This window comes from Callospermophilus lateralis, chromosome 15 (genome assembly GCF_048772815.1).
Source record: "Callospermophilus lateralis isolate mCalLat2 chromosome 15, mCalLat2.hap1, whole genome shotgun sequence".
In the NCBI taxonomy this organism is placed as follows: Eukaryota; Metazoa; Chordata; class Mammalia; order Rodentia; family Sciuridae; genus Callospermophilus; species Callospermophilus lateralis.
Genome location: NC_135319.1, coordinates 41,046,875 through 41,068,166, shown reverse-complemented (window position 1 = coordinate 41,068,166; position 21,292 = coordinate 41,046,875). Strand labels below are relative to the sequence as shown.

Genomic DNA, 21,292 nt, shown 5'->3' with positions numbered 1-21,292 from the left:
GTGTGTGTGTGTGCGCGCGCGCGTGCGTGTGCGTATGTGGTTATTTTGTTTTCCCTTTTTTGGGGGGTGGTCAGTGTTACTGAGGATTGAACTTAATGCATTCTACCCATAGAGGCACACTCCAGCCCTTTTTAATTATTTTTAATTATTTATTTATTTAAAATTGTTGATAAACCTTTATTTATTTGTTTATTATGTATTTATATGTGGTGCTGAGAATCGAACTCAGTGCCTCACACGTGCCCTGCAAATGTGCTACCACTGAGCCCCAGCCCCCTTTTTATTTTTTATTTTATTTTATTATTTTTTTTTCGGCGGACACAACATCTTTGTTTGTATGTGCTGCTGAGGATTGAACCCGGGCCGCATGCATGCCAGGTGCGCGCGCTACCGATTGAGACACATCCCTAGCCCCTTTATTTTTTATTTTATTTTATTTTTTTAAAGAGAGAGTGAGAGAGGAGAGAGAGAGAGAATTTTTTAATATTTATTTTTTAGTTATCGGCGGACACAACATCTTTGTTTGTATGTGGTGCTGAGAATCGAACCCGGGCCTCATGCATGCCAGGCGAGCGCGCTACCACTTGAGCCACATCCCCAGCCCGCCCCTTTATTTTTTTATTTTGAGAGAGGGTCTTGCTAAATTGCTGTGGCTAGCCTTGAAACTTGTAATCCTCCTGCCTTGGCCTCCCGAGTAACTGGGATTACTTGCTTGCACCACTGCACCTTGCTAAAAAATATTCTTTTGAAATAGTGGTTGTTTGTTTGTTTTTTTTTTTGGTACTGAGGATAGGGGTGCCCAGGGTTGCTCTACTACTGAACCACATTCCTAGCCCTTTTTTATTTTTAATTTTGAGACAGGATCTCACTTAAGTTGCTTAGAACTTCTCTATGTTGCTGAAGCTGACCTTGATCTTGTGATCCTTGTGTGCTACTATATCCGGTGCTTGTTAATTTTTTGAAGTCTCCTCAATATGTTTAAATGCAGGAACCTACTTAACTTTCCTTTACTTTTAGGTGTTCTGTACCAGTAGAGCCAGGGGATATCATTCATTTGGAAGGAGACTGCAAATCTGGCACATGGATAATTGATGAAGATTTTGGATATCTGATTCTGTATCCAGACATGCTGATTTCTGGCACAAGCATAGCCAGTAGTATTCGATGTATGAGAAGAGCTGTACTAAGTGAAACTTTTAGGGTAAATAGTATTAACAACTGATGTTTACACAGAATCTTAGAGTTTATAGAGAACTATTTTTTGGTACCAGGGATTGAACTCAGGTACACTTAACCACTGAGCCACATCCCCAGCCTTTTTTATATTTTATTTAGAGACAGGGTCTCTCTGAATCACTTAGTGCCTCATAGTTGCTGAGGCTGGCTTTGAATTCACTGTTCTCCTATTTCAGCCTCCCAAACTGCTGGTATTACAGGCTTGTGCCACCACACCCAGCCTGAATATCAGTTTTTTAAAAGGTTTTTATTTTGAAATAAATTTGCTGAGCTGGTTGCAGTAGCATATGGGAGGCTGGGGAGGCAGGAGGTTTGCAAGTTTGAAGCCAGTCTCAGCAACTTAGAGAGGCCCTAAGCAACTTAGCAAGACCCTGTCTCTAAATAAAATATTTTTAAAAAAGGGTGGGATGTGGCTCAATGGTAGTATGTCCCTGGGTTCAATCCCCAGCACTACAATAGTAATAATAATTACAACCCAGGGCTGGGGATGTGGCTCAAGCGGTAGTGCGCTCGCCTGGCATGCGTGTGGCCCGGGTTCCATCCTCAGCACCACATACAAACAAAGATGTTGTGTCCGCCGAAAACTAAAAAATAAATAAATAAATATTAAAATTGTCAAAAAAAAAAAAATTACAACCCAGAAGTTGCAAAAATAGTATGGAGTGTTCTCTTATAATTTAATTTATTAAATTTCTGATGGATATTTTGGTGGCCTTATCTTTGTTTTTCTGGTAGCTTCAAGGGAAAGGTTGAGCATTATAAAAGAGTATATTGAGAAATAAAATATTGTTTCTTTTTGAAATACCTTTTTTTTAAAAATATTTTTAGTTGTAGATGGACACAATGTCTTTATTTTTATTTATTTTTATGTGGTGCTAAAGATCAAACCCAGGGTCTCACGCATGCTAGGCAAGTGCTCTACCACTAAGCCACAACCCCAGCCCTTGAAATAACTTTTCTTTGAAACTGTCTTTATTTTTATTTATTTTTTAATATTTATTTTTTAGGTGTAGATGGACACAACACAATGCCTTTATTTTTATGTGTTGCTGAGGATTGAACCCGGGTCCTGCTCGTGCTAGGCGAGCGCTCTACCGATGAGCCACAATCCCAGCCCCTGAAATTGTCTCTTATCGTAGGTTTAAATTTTAGTTGAATTGTATCTTTTTTTTTTTTTTTTTAATATTTACTTTTTAAGGCTGGGGATGTGGCTCAAACTGTAGCGCGCGCACCTGGCATGCATGCGGCCCGGGTTCCATCCTCAGCACCACATACAAACAAAGATGTTGTGTCCGCCGAAAAACTAAAAAATAAATATTAAAAAAATTCTCTCTCTCTCTCTCTCTCCTCTCTCTTCTCTCTCTCTCCCCCTCTCTCTTTAAAAAAACAAAAATTTACTTTTTAGATGTAGTTGGATACAATACTTTTTATTTTATTTATTTATTTTTATGTGGTTCTGAGGATTGAACCCAGGGCCTCCAACTTGCTAGGTGAGTGCTCTACCTCTGAGCAACCCCAGCCTATGAATAGTATCTTTTATGTGCACACGTTTATGAGCTATGCTTTTATTTAGTTTTCTATTTGAGTGGATTATAAAGTGAAATTCGAGAATACTTATAAAACTGTCTTATAATACTTATAAAACTTATGGGAGGCTTATAATGCTTATAAAACTTATGGGAGGCTTGAAAATATGTTGAGCTTTTTTTTTTTTTAAATTTTTTTTATAGTTGTAGATGGACAGCATGTCTTTATTTTGTTTATTTTTATGTGGTGCTGAGGATTGAACCCAGTGCCTCACATGTACAAGGCAAGCACTCTGCCACTGAGCTACAGCCTCAGCCCATATATTGAGCTTTTTTTATATCAATTTTATTATTTTTTAAAATGGAAATATTTTAAGTAACTCAGACTTATACAATAATTGATAATTCTGAATAGAAGGAAGTGTTACTTATAATTTCACGAACCAGAAAAATATTGTTTAATAATCTTTTGGTATTTGTCTTGGTGGTACATTTTGGCTATGGTGCGTATACAATATACAGTCTTGTCTCTTAATGTATGGACTAAATTGTGTGATTTGTTTTCATAGAATTCTAATCCAGCCACACGCCAAATGCTGATTGGTACCATTCTCCATGAAGTGTTTCAAAAAGCAATAAGTAGTAAGAGCTTCACCCCTGAAAAGCTGCAAGAACTTTCTTGTCAAATTGTTCAGGAAATAAAGCATTTGAAAGAAATGTAAGTAATTGTGAGAAGAACTGCAGGTACAACTTTATATTATATAGCTTCTTTCCTACAATCTAGGTTTGGTAATTAGACTATTTGAATGAATTAATGTAACCTAAAATGTAGACTCCTGTATCGGTACCTTGTTGCAAGTTGTAAGAATTCTCAAAGTTGTACAGCAGGAAGTATTAGGCTCATAATTTCTTTCTTTTTTTTTTTAAAGAGAGAGTGAGAGAGAGAATTTTTTTAATGTTTATTTTTTAGTTTTTGGCGGACACAACATCTTTGTTTGTATGTGGTGCTTAGGATCAAACCCGGGCCATACGCATGCCAGGCGAGCACGCTACCGCTTGAACCACATCCCCAGACCCGAGGCTCATAATTTCTAATGTTTGGTACATGTGTACAACTGATTCATTAGCCGCTGTCAGAGACCCTGTGTCAAAATAAATAAAAAGGGACGGGGATTTGGTTTAGTGGTTAAGTACCCCTCCGCTCCTGGGTTCAATCACTGGTATTCCTATAAAAAATGGAATATTGATAGATTCAATAAAATTTTGACTAAATTAATGAAGTTTCACTTAGCTCCTTATTTGTCATTATACATTGCAAATTTCTGACTTTCTTGTCACACTCTGGACTGCACATGGTGACATTATTATATTGATCATCTGTTTCCATGAAATAAATTTGTCAAAACTTAGTGACTTACTGGGCATAGTGGTGCATACCTGTAATCCTAGCAACTTTGGAGGTTAAGGTAGGAGGATTACATGTTTGAGGCCAGCCTCAGCAATTTAGCAAGGCCCTAAGCAACTAAGTGAAACCGTGTCTTAAAATTAAAAATTGAAAGGGCTAGGGATGTAGCTCAATGGTAAAGAACCCCTGGGTTTAATCCCCAGTACCAAAAAAAGATATTTGTCATTATAGTGACTTAAAATGACAAATGTTGTCTGGGGGTGTAGCTTGGTGATAAAGTGCTTGCCTAGCATGTGTCAGTCCCCGGGTTTGATCCCTACCACTGCAAGGAGGGGAAAATATAAATATATAATAATGTTTGTTCATTTATTTAATTTGAGATACAGGCCCTTGCACAGCATTGTGATGCATGCCTATAATCCTAGAAGTAGGCAGATGGCAAGTTGAAGGCTAGTCTCAGCAAGTTAGTGAGACCCTGTCTCAACATAAAAAGGGGCTAGGGGTACAACTTGGTGGTCAAGTGAGGGGGTGGGAATAGACAGGGTCTGGTCCATGTTGCCTAGTCTGGCTCTAAACTCCAGGGCTCTAGTGATCCTCCTGTCTCAGCTTCATGAGTAGCTGGGACTATAGGCATGGGCTGGTGCACTTGACTTAAAATTAAAAACATTTATTATCCCAGAGATTTTGTAGTTCAGAAATTTGTCAGTGACTTAGCTTTGTGGTTGAGCTCAGTCTCCCATGTGGGCTTGTCATCTTGGGACTTGACTAGGATTGGAAGATGATGTTCTGAGATGGTGCACCTGCATGCCTTCTGGCTAGGAAGCCTCAGTTCCTCTCCATAGGCTACTTAAATGTTTTCTCACAAAATGGCAACTACTTCCCCTAGATTGAATAACTCAGGAAGGAAAGGAGGCAAGAATCCTCAGTATTCTCTATAACTGAGGATTCAGTTATAGAGAATACCGATCTCTAAATTCATTTGTTGTAAATTGTCTAATCTCTGAATTCATTTGTTGTAAATTTTGATTGATTTGTTTTTCTATGCTAGATATTGAATTTAGGGCCTTTTACATACTAAGCATGTACTCAACCAATAGCTGCCTGCCCAGACCCACATTTTTATTATTTTTTATGGTAAGAACACTTAAAATCTATTCAAGTATTTCAAAATAAAACACTTTGCTATTAGTTTTAGTCACTATTTTACACAATAGATCTTTGAACTTATTCCTCCATGAAGAGAATTTCCTTTCCTTTTTTTTTTTTTAATTATTTTTTTTTATTGGTTATTCAAAACATTACAAAGATTGCAGAATCACATCGGTTATACATCCACATTTTTACATAATGCCATATTAGTAACTGTTGTATTCTGCTACTTTTCCTATCCTCTACTATCCCCCCTCCCCTCCCCTCTCATCTTCTCTCTCTACCCATCTACTGTAATTCATTTCTCTCCTTGTTTTTTTTCCCTTCCCCCTCAAATTCTCTTATATGTAATTTTGTATATCAGTGAGGGTCTCCTTCCATTTCCATGCAATTTCCCTTTTCTCTCCCTTTCCCTCCCACCTCATGACTCTATTTAATGTTAATCTTTTCCTCCTGCTCTTCCTCCCTGCTCTGTTCTTGGTTGCTCTCATTATATCAAAGAAGACATTTGACATTTGTTTTTTAGGGATTGGCTAGCTTCACTTAGCATAATCTGCTCTAATGCCATTTATTTCCCTGCAAATTCCATGATTTTGTCATTTTTTAGTGCTGCGTAGTACTCCATTGTGTATAAATGTCACATTTTTTTAATCCATTCATCTATTGGTTGGTTCCACCTTTTTTTTTTTTTTTTAACATTTTTTAGTTGTAGATGTTCACAATATCTTTATTTACTTTTTTATGTGGTGCTGAGGATCAAACTCAGGGCCTCATGCGTGCAGGGCAAACGCTCTACCACTGAGCTACAACCCCAGCCCTCCTTTTTTTTTTTTCTAGTACTAGGGATTGAACCCAGAGGTGTTCTACCACTGAGCTACATCCCCAGCCCTAATTTATTTTTTATTTTGAGACAGGGTCTTTCCAAGCTTCCCTGGGTAGCTTCAAACTTATGATCCTCCTGCATTTGCCTCCTGAGTCACTGGGATTACAAACATATGATCTGGCTGCTCCCTTAATAAAATTGCTACCTGAAATTTTGTATGTTTTTGTTTTTTGGTGCTGGGGAGGGCCGCTTGCATGCCAGGCAAGTGCTCTACCCTGAGCTATCACCCAACCCATTTATTTTATATTTAATTTAACTTAAAGACAGGTTCTAAATAAGGCTGACCTTGAACTCATTATCCTGCTGCCTCAGATTCCTGAGTAGCTGGGATTACAGCCATGTGCCACTGTGCCCAACCTAGATTGCCCTTTGATGTAGTGAGGCTTATATTAGCTTTCTTTTCATATGATCTTTTTCTTCTTTAATGTTTATATATATATATAATGTATATATATATAATTTATTTATTTAGTTGTAGATGGACAGATTCTTTATTTTATTTATTTATTTTTATGTGGTACTGAGGATTGAACCCAATGCCTCACACCTGTTAGGCAAGCGCTCTACCACTGAGCTACAACCCCAGCATGTTTCTGTTTTTCATTACTTGGTTTCTGGGCCAGTATCTTTTAAAACTAAAGTTATAATTTCTTTCTTATCCCAAAGATATTATTGGGACTGATCCCTCTAGTTAAACCGAGATGGTTGAATTAGAGAAAATACTGTGATATTAGATGTCTTGTCACTGTTATTTGGGTTTTTTCAAACGTGGTAGATACATATAACATAAAAATTGCCATAGTAACTATTTTAAAATAGATAGTTCAGGGGCTGGGGTAGTAGCTCAGTGGTAAAATAAATAAAGATTGTGTCAATCTACAACTAAAACAAAAATTTAAAAAATATATATACAGTTCAGAGGTATCTAGTACATGCAAAGTGTTGTGCAGTGATCACCACCATTCATTTCCATAAACCATTTCTTCCCAAACTGAATCTCTGTACCCACTAAGCAACAACCCCGTTCTCCCTTCCTTTCAGAACTACTGTTCTACTTTTTTTTTTTAATATTTTGTTTTTTTAGTTGTAGTTGGACACAATACCTTTATTTTATTGCTGAGGATGGAATCTAGCACCCCCTGCGTGCTAGGCGAGCCCTCTACCACTGAGCCACAACCCCAGCCCCTGTTCTACATTTTGTCTCTATGATTTTGACAACTCTAGTTTCTCATATTAGTGGAAACATTCATATTTGTCCTTTTGTGACTGACATTTCACTTAGTATAATGTCATCAAAGTTTATCCACACTGTGGTGTCAGAATCCTCCCCCCCTTACTTTTTGGTCCTGGGGATTGAACCTAGGCCCTTGTTCATGCTGACCATCTGCATTTCCATTGACTGTATCCCTAGCTCCTCACCTTTCTTCCTTTTCAAAGGTGAACAGTATTTCCGTGTGTGTGGGTATATACCACATTTTGTTTATCTGTTCATTAGCAAATGGACAGGTGAATTACCTATTTGGATGTTTTGGACCTTATTTAATTTGCATTTCTTAGATCTATGGTTTTATATTTATTATCTCTTATTTTTGGCAGGTACCGCTTGAATCTGAATCCAGATGAAGTAAAACAAGAAGTAGAGGAGTATCTTCCTTCATTTTCTAAGTGGGCTGGAGATTTCATGCATCAGAGTACTTCAACTGACTTCCCTCAAATGCAGCTCTCTCTGTAAGAAATGAATTTTATTTATATAGTTTTCATATATTTAGAGTGAGGAGGCTGAGGCAGGAGGGTTTCAAGTTTGAGGCCAATCTGTGCAACTCGGCAAGACTCTGTCTCAAAACAACAAAAGGTCTAGCAATGCAGCTCAGTGGTAGAGTGTTGCTGGGTTCAGTTCTCAGTACTGCCAAAGAAAAAACCAAAACCAAAGGAACTTCCAAAACTTGAGACTTTTTTTTTTTTTTTTTTAAATAAAAAAGAGTGGGACCTTTAAAAACCATTTAAAGAGTCTGGTACAGTGGTACACACTTGTAGTCCCAGCTGTTGAGATTGGAGGATTAAGTTCAAGGAAAGCCTGGCACTTTAGAGAGAGCCCATCTCACAATAAAAATAAAAAGGAATGGGGGAATTGCTCAGTGGTAAAACGTCTCTGGGTTCAATCCCCAGTATCAAAACAAGAAATCAGAATAATTCATTTGAAATACTGTCATTAGCTTGAAGGGTCTACACTGAAATCATATTGCCTTTTTTCTAATAGTAGTAATTTTTTAAAAAATATTTATTTTTTAGTTGTAACTGGACACAATATCTTTATTTTATTTATTTATTTTTATGTGGTGCTGTGGATCGAACCCAGGGCCTCGCACGTGTTAGGCAAGCGCTCTACTGCTGAGCCACAGTCCCAGCCCCAAGTAGTAATTTTTTTAGTAATAATTTTGTTGTCTTGTTTGCAGTGCTAGGTACTAGACTTAGGGCATTGTGCATGTTAAGCAAGCACTTTATCACTGATCTACAACTACTACGTAAGAACTTTTAGAATTTAATTACTTGTGTTTTATTAGGTATACGTGTGAAATTTGACAAATAATAAATTTTGCTCCGTCTTATAAAAATATATTTGAGTACATGGCATGATCAGAGAACATTTAATATCAGATTAAAATTTAAGGAATTTGTTATAAATTGTGGCTTCCCTGATTTCCACAACTGTCTTCTTAAGTAATTCTAGTGTATACATATATTCCTCGAGATTATATTTGAAGCATCTTAAAGCAGTTTAAGAAAAATTGTTGAAGTCAGCATCCCACCCCATTTGTTAAATACCTGTTGACCTCAGTAACATGAAACCAAAGACTAAAAACAACTAAATCATTTATTCTAACAGCTGGAATTTTTTTGGTACTAGGATTGAGCACAGGGGTGCTCTACCCCTGAGCTATGTCCTTAGCCCTTTTTATGTTTTATTTTGCAACAGGGTCTTGATACTTTGCAGAGGCTGGCCTTAAACTTGTAATTCTCCTACCTCAGCCACTTAAGTAGCTGGAATTATAGGTGCACCTTGTCACATGGGTATATGTGGGGTGAAGTGTGAGATTAGCAAAGCCTGTACTTCATAGATGGTCAAAAGAGAGAGTTTCTTCTTACCCTGTTTAATATGGTATTAAATGAAAGAGCATGCCCCTAACCAGCCACGTGTATTCATTAGTATAATAGTTTTTTTATCAGTTGGTTTTGTGGGTCAGTTGTCCAAATAATGAGACTTGCATTAATATAGGCCTGAGAAGATAAAGTCTCGAGTAAAGAAGATTGTAGTAGGCATGAACTTTTTTTTTTTTTTTTTAATATTTATTTTTTAGTTTTCGGCGGACACAACATCTTTGTTTGTATGTGGTGCTGAGGATCGAACCCGGGCCACATGCATGCCAGGAGAGCGCGCTACCGCTTGAGCCACATCCCCAGCCCAGTAGGCATGAACTTAAATGGACAGATAATAAATATTAAGAGTTGCGCTGGGGTTGTGGCTCAGCAGTAGAGTGTTCACCTAGCATGTGTGAGACCCTGAGTTCGATCCTCAGCACCACATAAAAATAAATAAATAAAGACATTGTGCCCAATTAACAATAAATAAATATTAAGAATGGCTAAATGATACCTGTAGAACGGAGGTCTGTAAACTGAAGAATACATCAGAATCACTTGGAGAATTTGTTAAATAGTTTGCTGGTTCTGTAATGAGTCAGTTGGAGTGGGACCAGTTATTTTGCATTTATAACAAGTTTCCAGGTAATGCTGATGCTACTGGTTCAAGGGTGACCCTTGGATAATGCTGCTATAAAGATATGTAGATTACTGGGGCTGTGCTCAGCGGTAGAGCGCTTGCCTAGCATGTGCAAGGCCCTGGGTTCAATCCTCAACACCACACAAAAATGAATAAAATAAAGGTATTCTGTCAAACTACACTAAAAAAAAGAAAGAAGAAGATATGTAGATTCTTTCCCATCCCCTTGTCATTTCTGTGTAATAGTCAGTGCCAGCATGCGTGAAGTAAGCTGTCTCCTAATTGTTTTTATGTTTTTATGTTTGTTTTTTTTTAGGCCAAGTGATGGTAGTAATAATAACTCAACACGAAACATTGAAGTAATAAACTCACTGGATATTGAAGAAAGCATTTGGTCCCCTAGGTTTGGATTGAAGGGCAAAATAGATGTTACAGTTGGTGTGAAAATACATCAAGGTTCTAAAACAAAATATAAAATAATGCCATTGGAACTTAAAACCGGCAAAGAATCCAATTCTATTGAACACCGTAGTCAGGTATAAATTGTAAGAAAATTAAATGTTAATTGATTGATTGTTTGATTATTTGGGGATTGAACTCAGGAGCGTTCTTCCTCTGAGCTATATCCCCAGCACTTTTTAAAATTTCATTTTTAGACAGGATCTCACTAAGTTGTTGAATCTGGCCTCGAATTTGGAATCCTCCTGCATCAGCCTTCCTAATAGCTGGGATTATAGACATATGCCAATATGCACAACTGAATGTTTATTTAAACATGTAGACTGCTTTTTATATTTTGGTTCAGTTTAGGTTATGTTTGTGTTTCATGTAATAACTTTTAATTTCATGTAATAACTTTTAATTTATGATGCATTGGAATACTCAATTTGTTTTGTCAATATATACAAGTGCCGTAGAAAACTGTATCTGGCAACGTAATAAAAGAGCTAAATATATAGGCCAGTGATGCTAAATTTATGCTGCCAAATTACCAGTCTAAACATATTTCTGAAAAACAGTAATTCCTTATTCATGTAAGTTGTGGAAACCAAGGGTATTTGGGTACCTTACCATGTGTATTAGCCTATTAAAAGTTCTGAGAAGGCGCTGGGGTTGTGGCTCAGTGGTAGAGTGCTCGCCTAGCATGCACGAGGCACTGGGTTCAATCCTCAGCACCACGTAAATGTAAAATAAAGATATTGTGTCCACCTAAAACTTAAGAATTAAAAAAAAAAAGTTCTGAGGAATTATAAAGTAATACAGTTTGTCTTAGCTAGGTTTAACTCATTTTTTTCTAAACCTAATTATCATGGAACTATTTAATTTTTTTTTTTTTTTTTTTGATACTGAGGTTTGAATCTTGGGGTGCTCTACCACTGAGCTACATCCTAAACCCTTTCTATTTTCATTTTTTTTTTTTTTTTTGATCATAGGGATTGAACTCATGGGCGCTTAACCACTGAGACACATCCTCAGCCCACCCCCTGCCATTTTTTTTTTCTTTTTTTTTAAGAGAGAGTGAGAGAGAGAATTTTTTTTACTATTTATTTTTTAGTTCTTGGCGGACACAACATCTTTGTTTGTATGTGGTGCTGAGGATTGAACCCGGGCCGCACGCGTGCCAGGCGAGCACGCTACCGCTTGAGCCACATCCCTAGCCCCCACCCCCTGCCATTTAAAAAAATTTTTTTTAGTTGTAGATGGACACAATATCCTTATTTTTTAAATTTATTTTTATGTGGTGCTGAGAATCGAACCCAGTGCTGCCACATCCCCAGCCCTTTTTTGTACTTTATTTTGATACAGGGTTTCACTGGGTTGCTTAGGGCCTCACTATTTACTGAGGCTGGCTTTGAACTCATGATCCTCCTGCCTTAGCCTCCCAAACCCCTGGGATTATAGGCACGCACCACCACCCAGCTTTTATTTTATATTTTGAGAGAGTCTTTGTTAAGTTGCTGAGGACCTTGTTAAGTTGCCCAAGCTAGCTTTGAAACTTGAGATCCTCCTGCCTCAGGCTCTCTGTAGCTAGGATTTTGGGCAATTGCCACCACTTCCACTTTCATTGACCTTTAGATTTTAAAATTATGTGTTGGCTATAAGATGATGTAGAGAAATGATGGTAGAAATTTGTAGTTTTGTGTAACAGAATTCTCATTGTTTGACAACCTGTCTTGCACAGGTTGTTCTGTACACGCTGCTAAGCCAAGAGAGAAGAGCTGATCCAGATGCTGGCTTACTTCTCTACCTCAAGACTGGGCAGATGTACCCTGTGCCTGCTAACCATCTAGATAAAAGAGGTTGAGCTGTCTGCTTTCAGTTTTACTTTTCTAGCCCCTTCCCTCCCTTCAACTTTTGGTGATATAGTTTTACACCTGACAGTGTACTCACATACTTATCATGCCAACTATAGGTTGTAATTTGTAGTTGTGGTATTTTTAAGATAATTTTAATAATATGCTCTATGTTGAAAATTATTAACCTTTTAAGTTTTTTTTTTTAATACAAAAGTTTATCTTGAAGTTCTTATACTGGAGATATTCTAGATAACTTTATCTCCAGCATTCACAGGTTCAAGTCTTATTAGTTATGAGATTAGTTGTTTCAAGAACTTATCAAGTGACTAAAAATTTGAAGGAGACATAACAAACTATAACCAACAGTGCTTATTCTCGTATAGCAGGAACTGTGAATGTTATTTTATGTTGTTAAATCTGAAACTTTTACTGATACAATGGAAAAGGTGTGATAAAGACACTTAACTTTTTTTTTTCTCCCATAGAATTATTAAAGCTAAGAAACCAAATGGCATTTTTTTTGCTGCATCGTATTAGCAAATCTCCTGGAAAGGAGAAGACACAGCTCACTTTTTTGCCACAAATAACTGAGGAAGAGAAAACCTGTAAATATTGTTCACAAGTGGGAAACTGTGCTCTTTATAGCAGGTAAACACTATTTTCAGAAAGCAGTATTTCAAGTTGAAAATGAACTGAACTCAAGATGACTTAGTATTGGTAGGTGGTCTGGTATTGATGATTTCATTTTTTTTTTGTTGTTTAATTTTATTTTATCCACATTTTTTATTGGTACATTATAGTTGTACATATTGATGGAATTTGTTGTTACGTATTTGAACATGCACACAATAGATGACTTCATTTTAATTATTTTTATTTCATATTTTCCTTTATGTATGGTATCTCTAAAATGAAGGGGGAAAAAAGTTTGTTTCCTGACAAGCCCATTTTTCTCAGTAAATAATACAGTGCTTTTTAAACTTCTTCCAAAACTGAATGTTTTAATCTTTCTGTGTGTAGTTTCTGAAATGAAATAATTTTAGGACTTATGGAGTCTGGTTAAGACAGATATAGAATATTCTTTTTTAGTACAATATAAATACAAATACTTTTGTTCTTTGACAGTATGGGGAATCTAACCTACTGAGCTACATCTCCAGCCGCTTTTATTTTTTATTTTGAAACAAAATCTTGCTAAGGTTGTGTAGGGTGGCTTTGAATTTGTGATCCTTTTCCCTCAGTCTGGGATTATGGGCATGGGCCTAAGTTATCTTAAAAGATAGTTCAAGAAGGCATCCATTTCTTTCTTTCTTTTTTCTTTTCTTTTTTTTTTTTTTTTGAGAGAGAGAGAGAGAGAAATTTTTTATATTTATTTTTTAGTTTTCAGTGGACACAACATTTTAATTTTATTTGTATGTGGTGCTGAGGATCGAACCCAGCACCCCACGCATGCCAGGTGAGCGCGCTACTGCTTGAGCCATATCCCCTCTTAACTGCTATTTTAATCTGAGGTCTTTTGTAGTTGCACACAAGGAAACCAGTTTTTCCAGATGGATAGTTTGGCATGACCCAGTGAATGGGCCTGTACTGTTTGTATATGGTTATTTTTGTATAAATGGTAAGTTTATTAGCTGTTATTTGAACAGCCATGTGGGCCTTCATAGGCTAGCTGAAAATTTGAAGCACACAAAAAAGCAGTTAGATGTAAATATAAACTAAGAAAAAAGGTCAAACCAGAGCCAAAGTTCTAATGCAGCCTGAAAGTTTATATGAAGTATGAACTTTAAAAGTATTTTAAGATAGACAATTGATCAACAAATATATGAAAAAATGTTCAACATCTCTAGTAATTAGAGAAATGCAAATCAAAGCTACTCTAAGATTTCATCTCACTCCAATCAGAATGGCAGTTATAAAGAATACAAACAATAATAAGTGTTGGCGAGGATGTGGGGGAAAAGGTACACTCATAGATTGCTGGTAGGACTGCAGATTGGTGCAGCCACTCTGGAAAGCAGTATGAAGATTCCTTAGAAAATTTGGAAAGGAACCACTATTTGACACGGATGTCCCACTCCTCAGTCTATAACCAAAGGACTTAAAAATAGCATACTATAGTAATGCAGCCACATCAATGTTTATAGCAGCTCAGTTCACAATAGCTAAATTGTGGAAGCAACCTAGATGCCCTTCAATAAATTAATGAATAAAGAAACTATGATATATATCACAGTTTCTTTATATTATATATATTATTACATTATATATATATATCATTAAAAGAGAATAAAATTATTGCATTTGCAGGTAAATGGATGGTGTTGGAGAATATCATGCTAAGCGAAATGCCAATCCCAAAAATTCAAAGGCCAAATGTCCTCTCTGATAAGTGGATGCTGATCCATAATGACAGGGGCATGGGAAAATGGAGGAACTTTGATTGGGCAAAGGGGAAGGAGCGGGTGGAAGGGAGCATGGGGGCTAGAAAGATGGTGGAATGAGATGGACATCATTACCCTGGGTACATGTATGACTGTACATAGTGTGACACTACATCATGTACAACCACAGAAATGAAAAGTTGTGCTGCAATTGTGTATAATGAATCAAAATGCATTCTGCTGTCATGTATACTTAATTAGAATAAGTAAATTAATTAAAAGAAATAAAATATAGAACTATGCACTAAAAAAAAGTTTAAAAAGTATTGTGTCAATATGTCCCTTAATGACAAAGTACTGTGTGGGGTGTCTGGGACTATACTACAGCCCAGTTTATTTGAAATCTTTCGTTTTACTCTCTCAATCTTTTGTATGCTGTCCTTTAATATATTTGTTTCTATGTGGAAATGTTTTAATTCAGTAGTAAGGAAAATTGAATCTACAAATGATTTTCCATAGTTTTAAATTGACTTCCTTATGTCACAGAGCTGGGCGTACAATTTTTATGGTTTCAAGAAATGCAGTTGGGAAAAAAAAGCCAAAACTTATGTACGAGAATGAAGACTGGAGTATACCAAACTTGGCTTTGTTGTTTGGGGATGATCATTGAAGGAAAAATAATGCAGTAATCAATATCTTAAACGTGTTGTTTTGTGAACAACCGCATGTCAGCTGGGTGTGGTGACTCACCTGTAATCCCAGCAACTTGGCAGGCTGAGACAGGAGGATTGCAAGTTCAAGACCTTCCTTGGCAACTTAGCAAACCTCAAAACTTTAAAGGGGCTAGAGATGTAGCTCATGGAAAATCACCTGTTGTTGCAACCCCCAGTACCCCCCCCAAAAAAAAAAGCCACGTTTTATCAAATATTCAAATGACTTTTAACGAAAATTAGGGGCTGTGTTTATGAGTTATGGTGGTTATTACATTTGTATACTTATTTTAGAAAAACCTCATTTTATAGCCAACTAGTAAAATGTTATATATACAACTCTAACTTGGAACTTTGTATTTAGAGCAGTTGAACAACAGATGGATGAAAATTCAGTCCCAGTGGTTATGCTGTCCAAAATTCAAGAAGAAACTTGTCATCTGAAACTCACACATTTAGAGTATTTCAGCCTTTGGTATCTAATGTTAACCCTGGAGTCACAATCAAAAGATAATAGAAAGAATCACCAAAATATCTGGTTAAAGCCTGCTTCAGAAATGTAAGTGGTCCATTTGAGTAAAGTGTCATTAATTTGTATTAGCTTGTGTGGGATGTGGAATTCATGACACATATAGGTTATATGGTATGTTAAAGATATGTGATTTCATTTGTTCATGAAAACTCCAGATGTCAATGAGTTGTTCCTATGTAGAACATCATTTCTGCATGTGCTATGTGCTGTAATCATTGTTAGTTTTCTGTGTATATGAATAGATACTAATATCAACTCTGTTTTTTGGGTTGGGGATACTGAGATTAAACACAAGGCCTCCCCGTGCTAGGCGGCAAGTGCTCTACAACTGAGGTACACCTCTAGCACAGTCATATACTTTCAATAGCACACACCTGTAATCCCAGGAACTTGGTTGGCCAAAGCAGGATACCAAGTTCAAGACTGGCCCTAAGCAACTTAGCAAGGCCCTGCCTCAAAATAAAATAATCAAAAGGAGTGGGGATGGGCTGGGGTTTTTGACTCGGGGGGGGGGGGTAGAGCGCTTGCTTAGCACGTGTGAGGTTGTGGATTCCATCCTCAGCACCACATAAAGATAAATAAATAAGGTATTGTATCCATCTACAACTACAAAAAATATTTTTTAAAAAAAGGGAGTGGGGATGTAGCTCAGTGGTAAAGCACCCCTGGGTTCAATCCTCAGTACCAAAAAATAAATACAAATTTTTTAAAAATTATGATTTATTTATTTATGCCTCATCTCCAGACTTTTTATATTTTATTTAGAAATAGGGTCTTGCTAAGTTGCTTAGGTCCTAAATTGCTTAGGCTGGCTTTGAACTTGAGATCTTTTTTGCTTCAACCTCCTGTGTTATGAGATTATATATTTGTGATATCTGGAAAGAAATTTTTAAAATCATTTGTTAATTCTTTTTCATCAGTGATATCCATACAAACTTGAGTATGTCTTAAGGTGAATTGTTACATATTGGTAGCGTGCATACTGCTTTTTTACTTTTTTTGTTTTTGTTTTTAGACTGGGTCTCACCATATTACCCCGGCTAGCCTTGAACTCTCAATCCTCTTGCCCCTGCCTTCTGAGTACCTGGGAATATGGGCCTGAGACACCATGTTCTCTTTACTTAAGTTTTCAAAAAATAGTGTTTTAAAAGTGTATATTTTCTATTTTGAGACAGATTCACTTTTTCTGAAGGTCTATCTCATTTTCCTTGTGGCATCCACTTATGAAAGATAAATTATTGGAGGCTGGGGCTGTAGCTCAGTGGCAGAGGAGTTGCCTAGCATGTGTGAGGCCCTGGGTTTGATCCTTAGCACCACATAAAAAATGAATACATAAAATAAAGGTATTATATCCAACTACAACAAAAAAATAATTATTAAAAAAAGATAAATTATTAGGATTTTTATACCTTCACATAGTATTTTTCTGTAAGTAAAATTTAGTTGCATTAATTCCAGTTTTGTTTTACTAGAATAAGGTGATAATAGTGTGACTTTAGAAATAATTGGATCTGTGTGTCCCTAATATTAGGCTTTAATTTAGAAAACATTAGGAGAAAGTTCATGTTGTAGGTTATATAAGTATAACAAATATGTCAAGCACACATGCCAACAATTTGCCTCTGAGATTGTATAGTATTTAATAGTAATGTCTGAGAGGTTGTAAATGCTAAATACTTATTTATTAGAAGTAGTGTAATTATGACAACTTGCTTGTCATTTTATATTTATTTATTTTGGGTACTGGGGATTGAACCCAGGAATTCTTAACTACTGAGCCACATTCCCAGTCCCCCCCCCCCCGCCCCCACTTTCTTTCTTTCTTTCTTTTTTTCTTTATTTTTGAGACAGGGTCTTACTAAGTTGCTGAGGCTGGTCTTGAACTTGGGATCTTCCTGTCTCAGCTTCCTGAGTCACTGGAATTACAGGTGTGCACCACCATGCCCGGTACTTATCATTATTTTAATAATAGTATTTTAAATTATAAACACTAAATAGCTTATTCTTTTCTTTACATCTAGTTTAGGAGATTATTATGGTTTGTCTTCTGTAATGTTACATTTATCAGCACAGGATGTGGGGGTATTGATATATCCATCAAGGATCCATGTGCCAATAAACACCCTGTTCAGACATCCCAGACTGTGGGTGGAACAAGGAGGGGTGATTGATCACTTAGAAACAAATGGGACTGGGTGTATATCTCAGTGGGTAGAGTGCTTGCCTGGCATGCACAAGGCCCTGGGTTCAATCCCCAGCATCACAAAAACAAAACCAAAAACAAAAAGAAGCGGGTTGGGGTTGTGGCTCAGTGGTAGAGCCCTTGTCTAGCACGTGTGCAGCACTGGGTTTGATCCTCAGCACCATATAAAAAGTAAACCAATGAAATAAAGTTTTAAAAAAGTTAAAAAAAAAAAAAATGGAAGGGCTGGGGAGATAGCTCAGTGGTAAAGCACTTGCCTGGCATGCATGAGGCCCTGGGTTCAACCCCATCACCACATAAACAATAAACAACAAAAGAGATTTAAAAAAAATGGAGGCAATGTTTGCTTAGTGTTTGTATCACTTTAATGTAGATTGTGAAAAATGTAAAAAGAACAGACTCAGCATTAGTTTTCAGACGCCAAATGAAGTAAATTGTAGAAAAATACAAACATACTACTTAACCTGATATAAATGGAAGACTTTTCTTTCTTTTTCTTTCATAGGGAGGAGAGTGGCAACTGCATTGGAAACCTGATTAGAACAGAACATGTAAAGAGAGTTTGCGATGGACATTATTTACATCATTTCCAGCGTAAAAATGGTTCTATGCCTGTCACAAACCTACTGGCAGGTGACAGAATTATTTTAAGTGGAGAAGAGAGAACACTGTTTGCTTTGTCTAGGGGATATGTGAAGGAGATTAACATGACAACAGTAACTTGTTTATTAGACAGGTAATGAAATAGTACATTTTTGATAATAGCGCTATTGATAGGTATTTCATGTATCATACAATTCATGCATTTAAAGTGTACAATTTTCATGTTTTTTCATATATTCAAAGAGTCATAGCTGGGTGCATTGGTTTAGGCCTCTAATCCTAGCTACTTGGGAGGATGAGGCAGGAGGGTCTTAAGTTCCAGGTTAGCCTCAGCAACTTGGCAAGACTCCATCTCAAAATTTTAAAAGACTGAGGATGTTACTTTGTGGTAGAATGCTTGCCTAGCATGTTTAGGACCTTGAGTTCAATACCCAGTAATGCCAGGAAAAAAAACAAAAAGAGTTGTACAACCATCACCACAATCAATTTCAGAATATTTTCATAACCCCCAAAATAAATCTCAGCAGTCACCCGCACCTTTACTTCCCTTCAGTTCCCTCTGCCCAGGCAACTACTAGTTTACTATAAATTGGCCTCTCATGAACATTTAAAGTTAATATGGTCTCTCTTTTTTTTTTTTTGGTACTGGGTTTTGAACTCAGGGGCACTCGACCACTGAGCCATATCCCCAGTCCTCTTTTGTATTTTATTAAGAGACAGGGTCTCACTGAGTTCTTAGTGCCTCACCATTGCTGAGGCTGGCTTTGAACTTGCATTCTTCCTGCCTTAGCCTCCTGAGCCACTGGGATTACGGTATGCACCACTGCGCCCAGCTAATGTGGTCTTATGTGACTTTTTTTTGTCAATTAGCATATTGATTTTCAGATTCATCTTCATTTTGTAGCATGTATCAGTATTTCATTAGTTTTTGGATACCAGGGATTGAACTCTGGGGCGCTTAATGACTGAGCCACATCCTCAGCTCTATTTTGTATTTTATTAGAGACGGGGTCTTATTGAGTTGGTGTTGGGGATTGAACCCAGGACCTTGTGCATGCAAGGCAAGCACTCTACCAACTGAGCTATATTCCCATCCCTCTTTTTGATTTTTTTTTTGAGACATGATCTGTTAAGTTCCTTAGGACCTCACTAAATTGCTGAGGCTGGTTTTTAACTTGTGATCTTCCTGTCAGCCTCCAGAGTTGCTGGGGTTGCAGATATGCACCATCATGCCCTGCTTCTACTGAAGGGTTTTAAAGAATACATGGTAATTGGTCTTGCATTTACTTGTGGGAGATTTGAATTAATTAACAGAGGCAAAATGAAAGAGAAACCAGGAAGGTATTGTTGTGACCCAGGTTTGCGGGTGATTGAAGTAGCATCAACCTGATATAGTGACTTTGATGAACTTGAAAGTAAGTTTGTCAGGGAGTCAGGTGCTGATTAGGTATGGGGGCTGAAAAAGAGGGTGAGGGAGAGGAAAGGATTCAAGTGCTGTTAACTGAGATCCCACCAAGAGGAGAGGCTCAGGTTCAACAAGAATGAGAAGTTCCATTTTAAATATATTGAACTTTTGTAGCCTGGGTTTTAGCCAGGTAAAGAGATCTTGGTGCCTGCAAATATTCAAACCTGAAATTTGGATAGGCTAGAAGATGTTGACCTGGGACCATAAGGAAATCCTAAGAGCAAGCAGCACGGTGGGCTAGGGAAGGAAGGGGCTGTAGGCCATAGCACGGTTTAAGGAGCAGATAGAGGAGTGGGAGGAGGAGACCTGTTCTTCAGGCTGGAGGAGGGAGGAGCCAGGTGCTCAGAACCTTCTGGGGATGGTGAATTCCTGTTAGAATGCAGGGTCAAATGGATTTTCAACAAATGTTACAGGTTCCTGGTTCTTAATTGCTTTGACCTTGATACCTTGTACCCTCCATTTCTCTGCTTTCCTACCAATTATGTCCTCTTGTTGTCTTTGACTGGCAAGTGTGAATGAGGGATTATAGCCGTTTGTTGTTATGTTAGCCATTTTAATAGTTATTTTAGCTTATCAACTCTTTTAGCAGATAGCAGTATATCTCTTATATAGACCATGGGAAAATGAAGAACTTTCATGCATGTTTGTTCTGCTGTTTTAGGAACTTGTCAGTGCTTGCAGAGTCAACTCTGTTCAGAATAGACCAGGAAGAAAAAAATTGTGATATAGATACCCCGTTAGGAAATCTCTCTAAATTGATGGAGAACACTAATGCCAGGTTTGTAACAATGAATGAATTTGAATTTCTCCCCACCTTTCTAAGGAATATTACTAAAAGTATGTATGTCCTTTTCAGCAAAAAACTTCGAGATTTAATCATTGACTTTCGTGAACCTCAGTTTATACCCTACCTCAGCTCTGTTCTTCCACGTGATGCAAAGGATACAGTTGCCAACATTCTAAAGGGTATGCTATAATCAGCACTTTGGTTAATTTTTCTTGATTCTGCTTACACCAAGAACCAAGAAATAGTCTCATTTCTTAATTGATTAGACTAGGAATTCTAATATTTACATAGGGGCTTTTTGGAAGTAGTTTATATACATCCTTAAAAATCGCCATAA

At 37.1% G+C, this 21,292-nt stretch overlaps 1 protein-coding gene across 1 annotated transcript in view; it reads left to right on the top strand.

The window, feature by feature from the left end:
- Dna2 (DNA replication helicase/nuclease 2) overlaps positions 1–21,292 on the top strand; it is a 41,071-nt gene that overhangs the window by 3,452 nt on the left and 16,327 nt on the right. The window contains exons 3-12 of the mRNA XM_076834600.1: positions 1,018–1,201; positions 3,332–3,480; positions 7,796–7,927; positions 10,294–10,513; positions 12,160–12,277; positions 12,760–12,922; positions 15,730–15,924; positions 18,606–18,836; positions 20,830–20,946; positions 21,025–21,134. Coding sequence (XP_076690715.1) covers positions 1,018–1,201; positions 3,332–3,480; positions 7,796–7,927; positions 10,294–10,513; positions 12,160–12,277; positions 12,760–12,922; positions 15,730–15,924; positions 18,606–18,836; positions 20,830–20,946; positions 21,025–21,134 — 1,619 coding nt within the window. The remainder of the gene's footprint in view (positions 1–1,017; positions 1,202–3,331; positions 3,481–7,795; positions 7,928–10,293; positions 10,514–12,159; positions 12,278–12,759; positions 12,923–15,729; positions 15,925–18,605; positions 18,837–20,829; positions 20,947–21,024; positions 21,135–21,292) is intronic.